Source organism: Paramormyrops kingsleyae, chromosome 4 (assembly GCF_048594095.1).
Source record: "Paramormyrops kingsleyae isolate MSU_618 chromosome 4, PKINGS_0.4, whole genome shotgun sequence".
Lineage (NCBI taxonomy): Eukaryota > Metazoa > Chordata > Actinopteri > Osteoglossiformes > Mormyridae > Paramormyrops > Paramormyrops kingsleyae.
The window spans coordinates 34,040,572-34,058,629 of NC_132800.1; the positions used below are offsets into that span (position 1 = coordinate 34,040,572).

General features: G+C 39.6%; 2 protein-coding genes across 3 annotated transcripts in view; both read right to left on the minus strand.

Moving 5' to 3' along the window:
* Positions 1-17,806, minus strand: part of asic1c (acid-sensing (proton-gated) ion channel 1c) — a 183,866-nt gene extending 166,060 nt beyond the window's left edge. Inside the window, exon 1 of one of the 2 annotated variants that reach the window (XM_023815689.2) lies at positions 16,072-17,806. In XM_023815689.2, the coding sequence (XP_023671457.1) occupies positions 16,072-16,626 (555 nt within the window). In that variant the 5' untranslated portion in view covers positions 16,627-17,806. The remainder of the gene's footprint in view (positions 1-16,071) is intronic. The other variant, XM_023815691.2, reaches the window with a different exon arrangement.
* The window catches only part of atg9b (autophagy related 9B), a 233,841-nt gene that overhangs the window by 205,488 nt on the left and 10,295 nt on the right, over positions 1-18,058 (minus strand). The gene's annotated exons all lie outside the window — the stretch shown is intronic.

Sequence of the window (18,058 nt, forward strand, 5' to 3'; positions counted from 1 at the left end):
GTCGACAAGGCAGAGGGAATTCATCTTACAACGCGTCTCTGAGAAGGCAGGAGAGTGACTGTCTTATTTCAGACATGTCACGCTTTCAGCCGCCAATTCACGCCAGATCGTCCTGCGCGGCAGTCAGGAGTCTGCGACGAATTGGGAACAGGCAAAAAAAAAGTACATAAATAGCAATCTCATTGTTAACAAAAAAATTTGGGAGCTTGGACAAATTTTGCATTCACTCATAACAGTGGAACCTATTCAGATGTTCATAGTTTGTGCAGAACGACCTCAAAGCCTTCACAGAAATAAACGAATACAACAAACAAGTCCAAGATCATATGGGCTCTGTGGTTTCTTGTTCAACTCCCTGAGACACAAAACCACTTGGCGGAAAAGCAGGTTCATCGCTGCAGCCTAAGGCAGAGTTATTTGTTTTAGAGATCATGCAGAGCATCCTGCTTTTCTGAGCTGTAATGAGCAGCTATGTCAACATGCTCCTCTTATTATCATGCATGTCTGATTCTAAAGTTACAAACATTTTCAAATTTCACACCAGCCCTAAAATTAAGTTCAAACCAAGGCATGGAAGGGAGATCCACATGTGTTACATTTCAGCGCTCGTCCTCAATGACAGCCATGAGGTCATGATGCGCATCATGTCATCTGCGCTCTATTAACTAATGAGAGGTGGACAACCCAAGGGGATATAACATTATGGCATTATACCTCACAGACTGCTAATGATGCCACACAACACTACACAAATACAGCCACCACTAGAGGTCAAGCACAGACTAACACAAGAAATACATAAGCATAATTTAAGTGTGTGTGTGTGTGTGTGTGTGTGTGTGTGTGTGCGCGTGCATGTCTGGAGGGGAAAAATAAGATTAAAGTGTAATGAAATTACGACTAAGTCTGGGTAAATGTTAAAAAGATGCTTAGGATTATCTTAAGATGAAGTGTGACACACAGCCCGTTCCAGGTTAAGCCTCATCCTTCATTCCATCCTGCTGCTTCACCTCGAAATGTGGTGTAATTCATTCATCAAACACACCTTGCTGTAAGTAACACTCCTCCGGTGGACAGTTTGAACAGAGCAGCAGAGGATGAATTTTGAGTTAAGATTAATTTAAGTATTTATTTAACAGATGCCTTTATGAACATGAGGAGCACAGCGTGGTGAAACAGGGCATTAATGAGGGGGCCTTAACGAAGATAAGTGATGTCCGAGGAAATGAACAGCTCTAGTTAAATGCAAGTTACAAAACATCAGACCACTACAACTGCATAATCCCAACAAACCAAACAGGAGGCCATGAAAGACCTCCACAACAAACACTACATGTAGACATAAATCTCCAATAAAAACTAAAATGTTGATGGTTCACAGGAATGAGATTGATGTCTCCTTCAGTACAGTATGTAGCGGCACAAAAATTGCAAAGCAACACATTCAAAGTCGATGTCTTCTAGACAAGTGAACACTACTGACCTGCTTGGAAGAGGAGACCAAAACAACCCTGACTTTAGTCTGTCTCTCTGGGGGAGACTTATATTTGTCTTTGTACAAGACTGAACTCTTAACCTTGGACAAAAATCTCCAGAACCCCTGAAATTACACTTGAGAGAGACAGGGGTGGATTTATCAAACGTCAATAGAGTGTTAAACACTAGCAGAAGTGTGACTAAGCATTTCATAGAGTCTGAGCACATCCTAACTGGACTAGAAAAACAAGGTCTGCCACAGACACTTTAGCAGGGGAACATATTTTTATTGACTGGAGGCTAATGTGGTTCATTATTTTTTATTTACTGCAACTATAAGATACAAATACCATTTCTGGTGTGGCTGCTCTAATTCACATATAATCATTTACCTCAGGGTTGACAGACAGGTCTTTAATTACCCATAAAGCAGTGGTGTATATACTGACATTCATTTCCTTCGTATAATAAATTATGCATCCTACATTGTCTCATCGCTACTAAGAATGATAAAACAAATGTAGCACTATTCAACTTCTTTAAAGAGGTCAGGGAATAATTCAACTACCCCCAAATATTATCATTTGAGTTCTGCTGCTTCCATTTCATTCTAGGGAGAAAAAAAGCACAAAAATCACAACAAGCACCAAGTTGTTAAAAAAAAAAGTTACCGATTGCTTGAGAGATCGATTCATGTACTGAACAGCATAATATTAAATGTCAAAATAGTGATATTTTGTGGTAGGTAATGCAGTCTGTAAAATTTAATTTGGAGAATTTGTTCTGAACTGTTAAACACAGTCATAAAAAGCTCATTAACTGTTTTGGAGGAAATAAAAATATAAAATCAATGAAGTTAGCAGATGAAAAGTTATTACATTTGTAAATTAGCAGACGGAAAACAAATATAAATGCTCTGAAGGAACTTGCAGCAAACAGAGAGCTTTTACTGTTTTACGGAGGGAACAGCGTGCAGCTGCAATAACATTTTATTGCGGTTATTTTCTGACAAGACTCCTTTTGTTTCCCATTTCAACCAACATTTTCAGAAAGAGGTCAATTTTTTTCGACTCACACATTTAGAAACCATAATAGGACCTGTCCTTGGTTTGTATTACAGGCACGCAGGAAGGCTCACTGCCATAATGGGGTGAGCCAAAAGCGACAAACCTCAAACCAGAGAGAAGATGCGTACTATAACAGAAGGTTTTGGTGATTTAACAGGCTTAAGAGACTGTAGCCATTTCGCAGCCTGCAAATGCCTGACACTGCAGGACAACAGTTGTCCATTTGCTATCATCTATGTTCTTTATTACAGTCAGATATTGCTTTGGATATTGCCAATAAAGACTTGTCCTTGTACTGTTTACTTCGTTGGAACACGTCCTTATTAAAGCCATTTCACCGTACCATCTATAGCATTGCGATGGTTGCTTGTCCCTTGCAATAGTGACACTCTGCTGGGTTTTGTTTTTGTTTACTGCAAGACATGATTTGAAAAAAATCTGCAAAATTTTGTGTCCAAAATAATTAATTAAAAGCTGCAATCAATTTCAAAATGTACTCTTCCCTTATAAACAACAATAATTAAAACACTGCGGATCAATTAACAAAGGGATCCCAGATGCTAGATGATCTTCTAAATGTAGCTACATTATTAGAAAAACCCACAGGCCAGTGGGGAAAGGAAAAAGTAAAAATTAACAACATAGTTTTTGCTCAGTCGCATTAGTGGCGCCTGGAGCATTTTACTTTGACACATCTCTCCCCGTGTCACTCTTGTATAGTTACAGACATCGTGCCAAAAGACCAAAAGGGACTCAGTCTTTGAAGGTTACAGTTTCTACTTCCTTTTAACATCTCTGCTGTATAATTTACTTGGCAGGTGAGATTTGAAGACTCAAGATATTGGTAGAGCTTCAAAAGCTTTCCTTTTCTTCTTGGTCGTTCAGTCCAACATCAGTCAACATTTCTAAGGCTTTACCATTATGGGCTGGAGCGCAGTCTGAATGGAATGAATGTGCAACGGTATCAAGTACTTCCGATCAGTAGCTTGTATGATACTTGGCAATTGTATAGAGATACAGATGAACTTCCCGCTAGTCACTCAACTACCATGATTGAAAGCAAAAATTCCCTGAGTTTCATTACAAGAACTCTAAAAAGAGCACAGATATAGACTTCTTATGGAAAGTGTATATCCAACAAATGAGGCAGACAAAAAAAAAATTCAAATCTAATACTGCATGCCTGCACTAGGGAATACATTTTTGCATTCACCAAATAAATAAGGAGCCCAAGTAAATTGGCATTAAATTCATTCCTTCTGTTCACAGTTCCCTGGGCAAATTTCAGTGTTCCTGGTTTTTTGTTTTTTTTTGCTAATGTAACCGTAGTTTGTAAATTGTTATTGAACAGGAAGTCTTAAGGAAACAGTTACCTTTAGTGCTACACACTACTGGAAAAATTATTTCACAGAAATGGGGAGACCATACTCTGTATATGACTCATGAAAATATAGAAACATCATGTGTCTGAGAACATTACCCAAAAAAAAAAAAATTGCATCTTCAAATAAAGATCATTCACAAAGAGTGAAATATCAGCCAAAGACAGTTCCCGTTTCTGGTAACTGAGAAACCACACTGGTATTGGACTTGCTTGCTGTGTGGTCATGCACAACCGGACCAAAGAAGGGCAGGGCCAGAGCTCAATACACCCCGGGTACACTTAAACACTTTGCTCTGGTCTCAGTAAGTGGACAGTTCCCTGTAAGACTTTTACTTGGTTTATAGTCAAGTTTTAACCCCAGTTCTACTCATTTCTCCAGATTTCACTTAAGGGCAAAAATATACATAACACCGCTTAAAATATGAAATACACTGCAACAGTTTATTCTGCATTAAACACTCAGACTACCCCAGTGGCAAAAAAGTTTACAGTTTTAATGTAACATTTTTTCCCCCAAGCACAATGACAACCAAAAAACGAACACTGCAGGCAGCCAGATGCTAGCTCTTATTTTTAGCTTATCAAATACAGTGACACCACATGATTTGTCCAAGTAATTTCAGGGTATACAAAAAAAAATAAACATTTTCACAGTTATAACAGAGTTCTTGCTGCTACTTGATTTGTAGAGAGAGAAACAAGTTTCTAAGAAATTAAACTGGTATGACACTCCTTAGTAGAAAATGCTACCCCAGATCTATGTAGCGTCACCACATTAAACACCATGTAGACTACTCACATTGGCCAGATACATAAACCCACCAGATTTTAAATGTAGCTAATGTGGCCAACAGGAGTGGTCTGTAGGTATATGACATCCTAACAAAATCACACAATAATAACCATGAGAGCCTGTCTCTCCCATAGACCATTGCTTTGATTTTTTTATTGTTAAATTCCCTAATTAAGCAGAATCCAAATTGGTAACCCAAAAGCATAGCTTTCTGTTGCTCAGGGGAGACAAACAAGTAAGCTAAAAACAACGTACTTTAGCACAAGTTTCACACATCACCAAAAGGGATGACATTTATAGCAGACACACCAACACCAATAATAATTCATCTTTTAGCGATTCCAATAATCTATGACAATCAATAAGGTTATTGTTCCTCTTTCAATGCAAATTCGTAGAATTCTCAAAATTACAGGTATTCATCACATTTAAATAATTATGCCCACAGGTTTGCTGTGATCAGAAATGTGCCATTTATTTAACCAATGACTAAATTAAGGTAATTTAAGCTGGGACATAACCAGCTTCCACCTGAATTAAGGGGCATTGATACAGAGTTCTGCCAGGAGAGGCACTTTTTTATATGTATACTTTATATATTATATTATAAATACCAGAAAATCTTTAATTAGACTACTACAATCATACATAATGTACTGGTTCCACCATTTGAACATGGTTTTAAGCATTTTTGAGGCATTTGCAGTTCAATTTGAATCTTCCAAGAGTATAAACAAGTGGCGAATGCTTAAAATGCCCCAATTTCTCTCACTGGCAACATCGTCACTTACACTTCGTTGAGACAGCACCCCCCTCCTGTATCACAAGCTGCAGCAAGTGTGCAAAACAGCCCAAGCTAGCGTCTCCCAAATCATACATTACTTTTTTCATATTACTCGTGTTGTCTCACACAATTGCCTGCACTTTGGTGGGATTTTCCACTAAACGCTACTCCTACCTTAGAACTTTCACCTAGACATACTATCACCTTTCCACCTGTCAAACACTACCACACTTCTAGTTCCACCCCTGTATGTGTGATATAGAGTTTTGAGCCATTTGTTTTATTTCTGGTGACTAAAATTGGGCGCTAGTTGTTTATCAAGTACCGTAATTGGCTTAAAAATCTTCTCTTTAAATCTGAACCCTACACACAATTGTGCAAGACAACGTGAGTAATGAAAAAAAAAAGCAATGGATGACATGAGTCGCCAGCTTGGGCTGTTCTGCGCACTCGCCACAGCTTATCATAGAGGGTTGGCTGCTATCGCAACAAAGTGTAAGTGATGCTGTTGCCAGTGGGGGGAAAAATTGTGGGGCATTTTGAGCATTCGCCACTTGTGTATCCTTGCATGGAAGATATTCACATTGAACTGTAAAATACCTCAAAAACACTTAAAACTAGATGTACAAACGAGATGGAACAGCACGTTATGTATGTTTCTAGTAGCCTAATTAAGGATTTTTGGCATTAAATATACATAAGGTCTATATATACACACACACACACATATACATATATATACACACACATATACATATACACACTCACATACATATACACACACATACATACATACATATATATAGTAGTAATAATAGTCCTTAGCCACACACTTTCCCCATTCAGCCATGCAGCAGCCCAAGGAGCAGGGAAACACACTAGGGCACTAAGCCAAGGGAAATAAGGATAACACAGAACGGGATCACCAGCGACACCAGCTGGTCAAACAGGTAATTGACATAGAAGGCTAGGACAGATCCTGACACAAACATTAAAAGCAGAATGGGTGGTTGTACAAAAGAGGTTTGTGACTCTCCACTTGGCACTTCATCATAGGATGCCATCTTTCCAACAAGGCATTTTGCCACATCTCTGCCTTGCTAGAGCTGCCCAGGTCAACTGCAAGGAAAGTTATTTTGAAGGTCAAAATGTCTATGAGCAAGTGCAGCTGCAAAGCGACAGACCGCAATCTCACAGAAAGAGACCCGATAACCTGATATCAATACCCAACCGCAACGGCAGTAAATTCTACCAGTGAAATTCAAACATCTAATGGAAAGCCATCCCAGAAGAGTAGATGCCATTATTACAATAATGGTTGGACTAATTTCATATTATTAATATAATATTAATAACCTTGGTTTCAGAATGAGATGTTGGAAAAGTTGGTGTCCACATACTTTTGGCAACATAATGCATGTTAATATCCAAATTTTCTACTAAAAAGGCAAAGTCCCATAAATGAGGGTAAAAGTACTAGCTTAAATATTAGGGGATATACAGAATTTCACCAGAAAAAATTACAACCACAAGGCATTTCTGATGCATCCTGAAGTATTGTTTTGAGGATTAAATTATTTGCTCTAAAATCTCAGGGAGGCTGGTCATATTCTCAGCCTTTAATTCATGTTTGGTTGTCATAGGAACGAGGCCTGTGTGTCATTGAAAAAAGTAATAATCTGAGGTTTGCCAGAACATACAGCAAAGTTACCTTCTGAAGACACAAAACAAGTTAAAAGCATCCAAGACAATCTTCATGTTGCTCAGTAAAATCAACAAAAACAAGGCTGCTTTTGGGGTTCTATTTCAGTACATTACCAATAGCAGCAATGCAATCGATGCCTCGGATCAAACAGAAAAAAATGAAAATCTCACACAGATCATTGTGATTCTCAGGTACTGAGTGGCATTTTAAAATTAATCAACTGCAGAACAGACACCAAAGACCTGAACCAAAAACATTACTGAAATCAGAGACACTGTTTGTGCATATGAGAGAGATTATGGGAGGAGAGCTCGAAAGCTAAAAACAGCAGATGACAAAAACAGCCCTTTTTATGAAAGACAACTGAGTGCATCTGTGAAGTGAATTGCAGGTTTTATTACATGACAGTGTATTATGCTTAAGAGATTGTAGTTTGAAGGGCACTATGGCAAGATGCTGCGATCAAAGACTCACACGCTTAAAGCTTTCAGAGGCTACACTTACCAACAAAGTACATGCAGAAAAACATGTAACAAAACCAGAATTCTGTTTAGGGTTTCATACGCAGGGAATCAGGAGGGATTCTAAGCTGTAGGTTTGTACCTTTGGCTCAGTGGGACAGAAGGTGAGGACTTCCACACGAGACCATGCATTTTATCTGATCATTCAGGGATGCTCTCAAAGGATGAACTGAAAAAGCAGCCAGACAATTGACTATTTATGACCACATTTACAAGGAGTCAGAGGAAAGCTTTGAGAAGGGTCATTCTGATCCCCAGTGCCACACTATGAGTGTTTAATTTTCCACATCTCAAACCACAATCTGTATTTGCCTTATCCCTAATATGAAGTTTCTGCAATTATTTTTATTTCTGCAATTAATTTTTAGGCACCAATACCTCTACTGTCTATGAATATTTATTCTGAATAGAATAAATAAAATAAAAACTGAAATTCCATGATGGGGACCAAGTGTAAGTAAGCTACATAGCCCAGTCTAAACCATGACAACAGGTAATGTACCTTAATTATTCATCCATTTAGTAGTTAAACCAAATTAACTAACACTGACATCATTAGCATTCATTCTTAATGCAAAAAAGTTACCAAACTCCCCAAATGTGGAACACAAGCCCTCATGATGACAACACAAAAATGTTCATTTGGGCTTTTTGTATGGTAATGCCATACTAATGCTGGGAAGGCCATTCTTAAATTACTTTGAAAGGCTGTGGAAACAAACAGGGACAACATGATACAAACAAAAGCAGAAATCCAGTATGCACCGATTTCTCCAGAGGTAAATGAAAAGAACCCAGTGCTATGAACACTAAATGATAGTTCAGGCATTGCTTTTCCCTCCCCCCATTCTTCTTTCCTCATCAGTCAGGCTAGAGATGGTAATGAATTTCCTCACTCAGTCAAGGTCAAAGCTCATCTCTCCAATAACAATCTCCATGAATTCTAAATACCTCAAGCGACCTCTCACAGTACATATAAATTAGTTCACAATATCCATGTCTTTCATGAAAACACTGATGCAGGCTTGAATGGAAATTTTGCACTTTAGGTATCTTTCCACAAAGCTCCAAAACAATAACCGTTCGGAATGAAAACAGCCTATTGGAGGTCCCCTTTAACTGTGCACCTTTTCACCATTCCCTGATATGCTCAGTCTGCTGGATTAAGTAGATGCAGGGCTCGTAGACTTTTCAATCAACAAATTTACATGACTTTCATGACTTCTCCAGGACTTCAAGCTAAATTTCCAAGAATCAATTCAAAGACAGTTTTTCTTGTTCAACCCATTCAGGAAAAGTGTTTAGGTTATGTGATTATGATCATCGCATTACACCACTACAAACATGTACTTTGTGTCGAGGAACCAGCTGGTAAGACCATGCATTCGTCCTTTGGATATGGATGTACCTTCCATTGCATATAATTTTGCAGATATGCATGCTGCTTCTCTCACTTGTTCAGACACACACTATCAAGAAAGTTTACAGTTTAATTCCCAACAGGTCTAATAATGGTGAGCTAAACAATTATTGACCAACTAGATCTTTTCTAGTCATTACCAGATAGAAAGTCATTAATTTATTCCTTACATTTGCAATAAGAAACAATAATTATTGAGTTATAAAAGTTAGTCCTAAAAGATTATTTATTTGTTTTCCATTATAACTACCCGAATGTGACATAAGCACGATATACGCGTCACAAAAGAACAAAATAATGTTAACTTGAAGCATACTCAACATGTTATAGAATGTGTAAAGTTACTACTACTAGTGCTAATAATAACAATAACAATGTCACAGTGCTCTATGCATGTAAACATGTAGCAATGTCAGTCCTTGGGTGTGCGTTGGAACTGTTAGTACCTGTGTGGAATTTCACAGATCGTACATTAAGGGTTTATATGTAAAGTGCACCGTGGCGTCTCAAAACACCACAGACAATTGCACACACATACACCATCGTCTTTCATTTGTACCGTCTGATATTTGGATTTCACATACTGTTTACACATTCTACCCTTCGAGTTAATTTTTATTATATCCAAAATATTTCTTTTACCATTGTCCACAAGACCACACTAAATGTATGACTTTGACACACACACACACACACACACACACACACACACACTTTTATAGCATCACATATTTCAACTTTACACATTCTACAACATGTTGAGTACACTTCAAAATAACATTTTAGTCATAGTGCCTTCTTTGCCCATGACCAACACCAACACGGAAAGTATAATCAAGATACTGCTTCAGAGGTTATACTGCGAATGTTGATAAAAAAAAAAGTTCTCAACAGAAACAGTTTGAGAAACAGTTCTCAAAAATTGCATGACTTTCAAAACTTATGATTTCCATTACCTTTCCAGGTCTGGAAACAGTGATTTCAAAATTCCATGATTTTCATGACCGTACAAACTCTGTAGATGTTTGCTATGTGGTGCACACCACTGTTGAAGAGGCCACCTTCTATATAGTGGTCATGTCACCAGGAAGAGGCTAACTCAGCATTCCAGGGACAGATCAATCTGAAGAAACTGACTCTCCATTGGGGACTGGGCAAAGCAAACTGCGCAGCTGGCATGAGGGGCCTGGCACATTGCCAGCCTCTCTGATACAAACATGCAACTCCCTCTTCGCCAACCCAATACAGCTACACCCAAACAAAGAACACCACCAGTCATGATCCCCTACTGAATTGAGTTCTCCTGAAAGGAACCATAACACATCACTCCAACTCCTCCTCCAGTCATAATGGTTTGCACAAAATGCCAAGGGAATCCCAATTGGTCATCTGACATCACTACTATTCCATACTGCAGAGCAGGTCTAACAGAACCCATTCCACTTGGTTCAGCAGCACAGCAAGTGTTTGTCATCAAGCATAACAATGGTAATTACCTGTGAATGATTTGCTTTTCCAAAGCTCGACACTGTTGCCTGGCAACCCACATCTAAAACGATATCTCCATCTTTACAAACATAAAGACAAACTGCTTTCGATTTAAAGTTGGGAATGTTTACATAACTCGAAATTTCAGACAAATTTTTTCCATTGTTCTTCTCATATAAAGCACTTGTCAGCACTTTTATCAAAAGAACCATTTTTGTTGTACCACCCAAAAGCAAAACAAAAGGGATTTTTTATTTTTATTTTGCATAATTACTACTATGTTTTTTTACTAGTTTTTACTCTTCTAAAGAAAACTGAATTCACTAATTTAACCATTTTTACTCATGCTGGTTGCATAAAAATAGCCCCAGACAGAATACATCATTGAACTGATGGCCCAGTTACGCTTGAAAATTACAGAGTATACTAAGATTTCAAAAAGAAACTGAAATAATATACAAGACTCCAAGATCATGCCAACACCATTTTCAACATCCACAAAGTTTCTTAATGTGTACTGTAAAAGCTAGTGGAAGGCAGGCACATGATTTGTTTTGGCTGACCTCATGCAAGTTTCACACCTGCAGACAACCAGCTGGCCCTGACTGGTCTCATTATCCTTTTAGGTTATCCTGTTGGGTTGCCATGGGCGAGCTAGGAGTGTAAACTTTATAATACGTTAGTCTCTGGGCTACAGGGCCAAATGATCATTCAGTGCCAAATCAAGCAACATATTTACAAAATTCAAAACACTGTATTAAAAATACCTAACCAAATTCAACTTGTAATATGTATTTATAAAACAATTTACAAATAAAGCAGCCCACTTAAAGCCCTGCCATTCCATTCAACCATCACTCCTTTTTATCCAATAACTGTCAATGCAATGAAGGTCACAATCATTGGAGAGAGGGGTTTAGGGTAGTTTGCCAAGCATGCACACGGACATAAGTGCACAGTTTCTGGTATAGCCCCCAACATGATCACGGCTGAATACATATATATTCTTTTGAAAGTACTTAAAATTGCTCTATAAAAACATGCATCATATAAAAATAGGCAAACTAAGTTGCTTTGGATACAAGCATCAACTAAGCATCTAGTTTTTAAGTGAGAAAACAGCATCTATTTTTTGGCATTCATAGTAACAGCACATTCTGGCCAATAAAAATCACCATCAGTGCCAGTCAAGGCACTTACCAGTTCAACAAAGGTGATGTCCTCATTTGTCTTTGAAGGAGCACGTGCTGTGAAATTCCCCATTATAATATTCATGTCATATTTCACTAACAAATGGGCTTGTGGGTGTTTAACTGCAGAAGCAACCTGTCAGTCACTTGTGTTCGGAGAATTTGCCTTTTAACATTGTGCATTTGTTACACACCTCTAAAATTCTGTTATAGAATAGCAAGGGGGCAAATAACTGAAAGTTGGCCAGGAACAGATTTTTAAAAAACACAGAACCAGTATACAACAAGCCTTTAAGTATGCAAAGGTGAAGAGAGGCATTCTCCATACACTCACCATTAGAAATTACTGAAAATCGCCTGTCATTTGCTTTGTAAGAAGAGTCCATAATTTACTAGAGTATACTGTACTAATAGCATCAAAAAGCAGGGAGGTAGGTTAGCCTTAACTGCTAATAACTTCTTATCAGCTTTTTGTACACGAGATACTGGACAAAGCCTTCACACCAGAGGCAACAAACTCCCCCAAAACAAGCTTCAGTCCCTTTCACTCTCTGCCCCCCACCAGTGCTGCCTGAGAACAAAGAAAACATTAAGACATTAAGAAAAAAATTATGTGATATGAGCCAACAAAAAGTATAACAAATGACAGAGCTGCATCTGAATGAGCTTCTCCAGCACTCAATCACCACCCTTGCCTGCAGACATGTCAATGACACCTATATGACCCTGACAGGAAGTGTTACCTTTTTAGGATTAAATATAGTCAGCTGGATGAGGTCAAGAGATTTCAGAAGTTGTTGGGTATGTTCCAGGTAACGCGACATACATGGGTTTGTAAGTGTAGTGGTATCATTACGGGTCCAAACAGCATAGCTCCAGGAAGCCTATTGTTTTTTGTTCATTTTTTGGCTTCCCACCTTTCTTGTGTAGAACATAGTCCTGACATTTTTTCCTCTCCCAATAAAAACCTACACTGTTAGGCCTGCTCTCTGTGCTGCTATTCTACTCATATGGCATGCCCACTAACCCAAAAACTCATATTGCCCCACAAACCATTCACTGACCATAAATCTACTGTAACCACTGAGACAGGTATCCTACCTGTGAGACCTAGTAAATTCAAACGCACTAAAAGGAAAGCTGGTCTCACCCAATATCAGGCCTCATCCCAATGTATTGGTGCATCTGTGATTAGCAAAGACTGAAGCACCATTAAAACGACTGATACTGTAATGCTTTTAAATGGTAGAAAATGTCTCATTCTACTTTGACGAATGACTAGAGGACTCCCAAAGATACATTGGTAAAGTGGTAAGCCATGGCAAGTGAAACGGTTCGATTCCTTGTTCACTGCGCTGTCCAGATTTATATGACTGTGTCATTTATTTCTTTCCCAAGAACCACATCTGCTTAGTGTCAAAAAATTTTTTTTTTCTGTTTTTATACGAGTGCCTTATACATTCTGCTTTAGCAAGTACGAAACAATAATGGCATCTGATATGCAACCTTTACAAGTATAGTGCTACAGTTTACCTATTTAAACACATACACAATTCAGTACTGAGTTAGAAGCAGTAGTCTGAAAACTGAGATTGAAAATGAGAAATTCAAAGGCACATCCTGACAATCACCTGGAAATTTTAACCAAAAGTTAGAGAAATGGGTAAAACCGTTCATTGACAAGCATGCGCTAATTCCACCAACCATGAGTCACTCCCAATAAAAGGGAAGCTCATACAAACGACGGTTTGTCATTCAGTTGCCTTGTAACAGTTGTGTTTCTGAGACGACATCCCAGTGATTGCAAGACTTCAGCCAGCTAAATTTTACATAGATACTACTTTCACCAGACAGGGTTTATCTAAATAGATTTCTCTGTTGCTAGCTCAGATGGGCCCCCTGGTACCGGTGAGAACAGCCCACCTTCACGGCAGCCATGACAAGTTCTCAGGGCACTGGAGTGTAAGCAAGTAAACAGACAGCACAAATACTGTCAAAATGTACCCAGAGCGACACCCATAAAGCACTTTCAAACTGCATATTGCTATTGTAACCCTCCCTTGGCAGCACATTTTTGTATTGATGTGCCTGTGCTTTCAGTCTAAAAGAATTCAGAAACAATACAAAACAAAACTGCTGAATCACACAGCAAATGTTTTGTTAATGCTTAATGTAATCTGACATAAAAAATAATGCAAGTTAAATATTCCCTGTGCTCCTCAAACTTGAATCTCATCATACATTTAAATAGGAATGCCCTTTGAGAGCTATAAATACATGCTGCTCAGTTTAATATGGCCAGTGTATTCTCTCTTTTCACAACTCTTTCTCTCAACATGGTATGAACCGAAGAGGACTTAGACGTTGGCTAACGACTCATTATCTATGACAGTAGAATTGTACTTCTACTTTGGATGTTTTAAAATTCATAATGGATCATTATTGCCTCCAAAAATAGAGTAAATTACTCATAAAAGGCATGTCTCCCAGTAACACTGTACTGACCACATGCCACCATACCTGCGTTCTTTTATGAGAACAAACACTATGGTCATAAGGTAAATGAATCATAAATATATTGTCTGCAACTAAAAATAATGGTCAGAGTACAGTAGATAAGGAAATTTCATGCAATGAGCTGTCAAACACATCACTGACAAAATAAATCAGAAGTTTTAATGAAGGGTAAGCACTGATATGGAGGCAGAATTTAGGAGACAACTTACTCATACTGATATTTACCTAAATATATGGAGGTGGGCTGCACATTATCCTTTATTAGCCTGCCACACATCCCCCTACTGCTTAGACAGATGACAGGTAATGCCATGATAGGCATGACGCTTGCTGGATGTATTGTTTTCAGATTGCTGAGGCCCAAAGTCATGGTCTGGTTTCTTCAGACATTTCAGTTTCCTGTTCACTATTCAGAGCAGGGTATCCTGGCCAGCCAGGCTAAAGGCTACGTTACAGTTGCATTAAGCTAACAGTACTACCCTTGATTATAACAGTTCTACCCTCAGATTATAACACCAAGTAATTAGCCCATTCAAAAAATGTAATTTCTGCATAAGTGTGTGCAATGAACCACCTGGACAGGAACAGTTATGTCATGCATGAATGAACAGAATCTAAGTTAAGCGCAAGGCAAAACAGAGAACATATATCCTCATCGCTTTCAGTGGCAATCAAGAAGAGGATATCAGGACTCCGATAATGCCCTTGGTCCTCAGCAAACTCTGCCTAACAGCGCTGACCATCTTCAGATAAGCGCAATTTGGTTTCACGAAATATGAATATCACAGCTCCCATTTTACTTCACAATAATCACCAAATTATTTCAATAATCTTTCCCTGTTGTTTTAATGACAAATTCATTTGTATACTAAATATTTCCATTTAAAATTTTAAATTTGCCCCAATCAAAGATAGGGATCACTACTACACCAAACATATTTAGTCACCCTAAAAAAACCAACAAACAAACAAACATACAAAAAAAAAAAGCCTAACATAACTTTCTGTAGTAGGCGGAGTATCTGATTTAGACAGATGAATGATACCTGAGATATCAGGGCAACGTACAGGAAGGCAGATAAGAATTCTATTTACAAAGTCACTACAGCTCACAGCATAAGGATAACAAAAAGCATGCAGTCACCAGAACTCAATAAGTAAATAAAGAAAATGGCAAATGTGCGTTCAATGAAAAGATTTTTCCTTTAATTAAAAAGTTACTGTTGCCTGATGTCTCAAAAGCGAACCAATGCTGCCTGCCGGTAAAGACCACATATTTGGAAATTCCTGTGTGTTCGACACACACCAATACCAAACAGCAGGTCAAAGCTACTGGTGTTAACCCCTGGGGGACAGAGATCTCCAATTGCTACGCCTGCCCAGTCCCCCATAGTGTAAACTCCACGATTCAATTTACATCTTCAGTGACAGGAACCTGAAATGTTGCATTCATTGTTTTCTATCTGCTCTGTTCTGCAAAATGTTCATCCAGACCAAAAGTAAAGTTTTCATTTGCTTGAATTTTACATTCGATTTCCGGAAATTACAATTTTTCTAGTACAGAAAAGTCACAGCACAGAGAAAAGACCTGATCTGTTTTTGGCATTTGGTAACGTATGTTGCCAAAATATGCAAACAACTACTGCTACTATATGCAAACAAATAAAATGGGTCCTTGCACAAACAATCAGAAATGAGACTTGACATCTCAAGGAGCAAGACTCACAGTGGTGAAGTTCATGGGGTAACACTCCTCTCCTCGGAAAGTACACTGAAGGAGCATGTCGGTGATGTCATGGCCAGTTCGGTTGTAGAAGTCGGTCATGTTGAACTGCTTGGGTTTGAAGTTCAGGAAGTTGGCCTTATCCTTGAGAGCCGCCAAGACATCAGGCTCAGCCAGGTGCGGGTTAGCAATCTGGTAGTCCTCATTCAGCAGGGCAAGCAATTCCCCAACATGGTACAGGTCATTGCGTGTGATCTTGGAGAAGCGGAACTCATTCAGGTTGCAAAACGTGATGGCGGGGAAGGTGAGGTTGGGTGCTGCCACTTCATCCAGCTTGGTAACGTGTGGGTACTCAAAGTAGTATGAGATGCGGTCCATGCATACCAGCAGGAGCAGGCCCAATGAACCCAAGAAGGACAGTGTCCACAAGAAACGGCGGAACGTCATATGCCCATAGGCAAAAATGTGGCTCATGCCATGGAGGGTAGAGTTGTTGGCAAAGGCTTGCAAGTTGGAAGGTCGCAAGCTCTCTATACTCTCCTCTGAGTCCCCCTTCATGGCTGCGGTGCTCCTTCCTGGAACTATCTGGGTAGAACTTTTGCCAGAGAACTACTTCAGCCGCCTTTAATCTGTGGCTAACTGAAATGGTTGTCAACCTGTTTTACGCCGACTCTTTAATCTCAATTCACTTTCCAATGAATGGCAGCTGTTTACGCAGTCCAAGGTCCTTAGACTGCTATCCTTTCTCCTATAAGGATGCCTCTTCTTTTTCCCCCGTCCTCTTCCTTTTTCGCTCTGCTGTATTTTATGCCAAAACCAAACAATGATAGCTTGCGAGACAACCGCTTTTACATACGCACGCACACATGCACTCACACACAAACAAAAAGAAAGAAGAAAAAATGCCAAGCAGCACAGCAGAGCAATGCAAAGACCAAATGGAAGAAACAAAACAGAGGAAATAGAGAGATGGGAGTGATGAAAGGCAGCGCGTGGGGTTAAGCCTCTGAATGGGACCCTTCCTCCACCAATCGGAAAGAACGACTCCACATCGCTATAGCAATGGAATGTAATGGATTTATGAATGGAAGGGGAGGAGTATGGATCTTTATGGTTGGCTGTCTTTAACATCCACTTTCCCCTACCTCGTTCAGTCTTCCTCTGTGCTCTGAAATAAAAACAAGGGGTCAGAGACCTCCCCCTGACCTGCCTCTGTGTTTGACAGCTTGCGTGAGGTGTCTCCGCTGAATCCCCTTCCTCCTGGTTTCCCCCAGCGAGACGTGAAGCCCACCACTTGTCGTCTTTAAGCCTCTCCTGCCGTCTTTCCACCGGAGTCCTGGAGAGCCTGCGAACCTTCCCCTTATCTTTAGATTCTGTATAGATTCTGCTGTCTGAAGCTTCTCTCTCTCTCCCGCTCGCTCCCGCCCTCTCTCGCTCGCTCTCTTGCTAGCTCGCTCTTCCTTCTGCTTAGCCCGCGCTCTCTCCCTCCCTCACTCACTCACTCGCTCTCTCTCTCTGGCTCTTTAGTAGTCAGGGTCCATCCCACTGCTGAACATGCCCAGAGAATTCCTCAGCTGCTCTGGCTGCCTGTCCACACAGAGGAGTCTCTCGCTCAGCACTGGAACTTTGCAACATTCTGCTCCTAGTGATGTGCTGCAAATGGCCGCATTCACGTGCACTTTGACATGGCCTGCGACAACAGCAGGATCTGACATCTAGGCGACCACATACTGTGTGGCTCTCACTCTGAGCTAATGCATCATTTTAAATACAAACACTATGAAAATGCAGGTACAACCAGACCCACCTCATCATTTCAGTGTTGATAACCATGTGCTGATGTTTCAGACATTTTCTGGGGTATATGCACAGCTAAGCCCTGAGCTTTCCTCTCTCTCAGTGATACACCTAGCTGCACGTCCATTGATTAAGCTTCTGGCCAGCATCCATAGATCAGTGTGAGGTGACGGGCTCCCTGACATGATTCCAG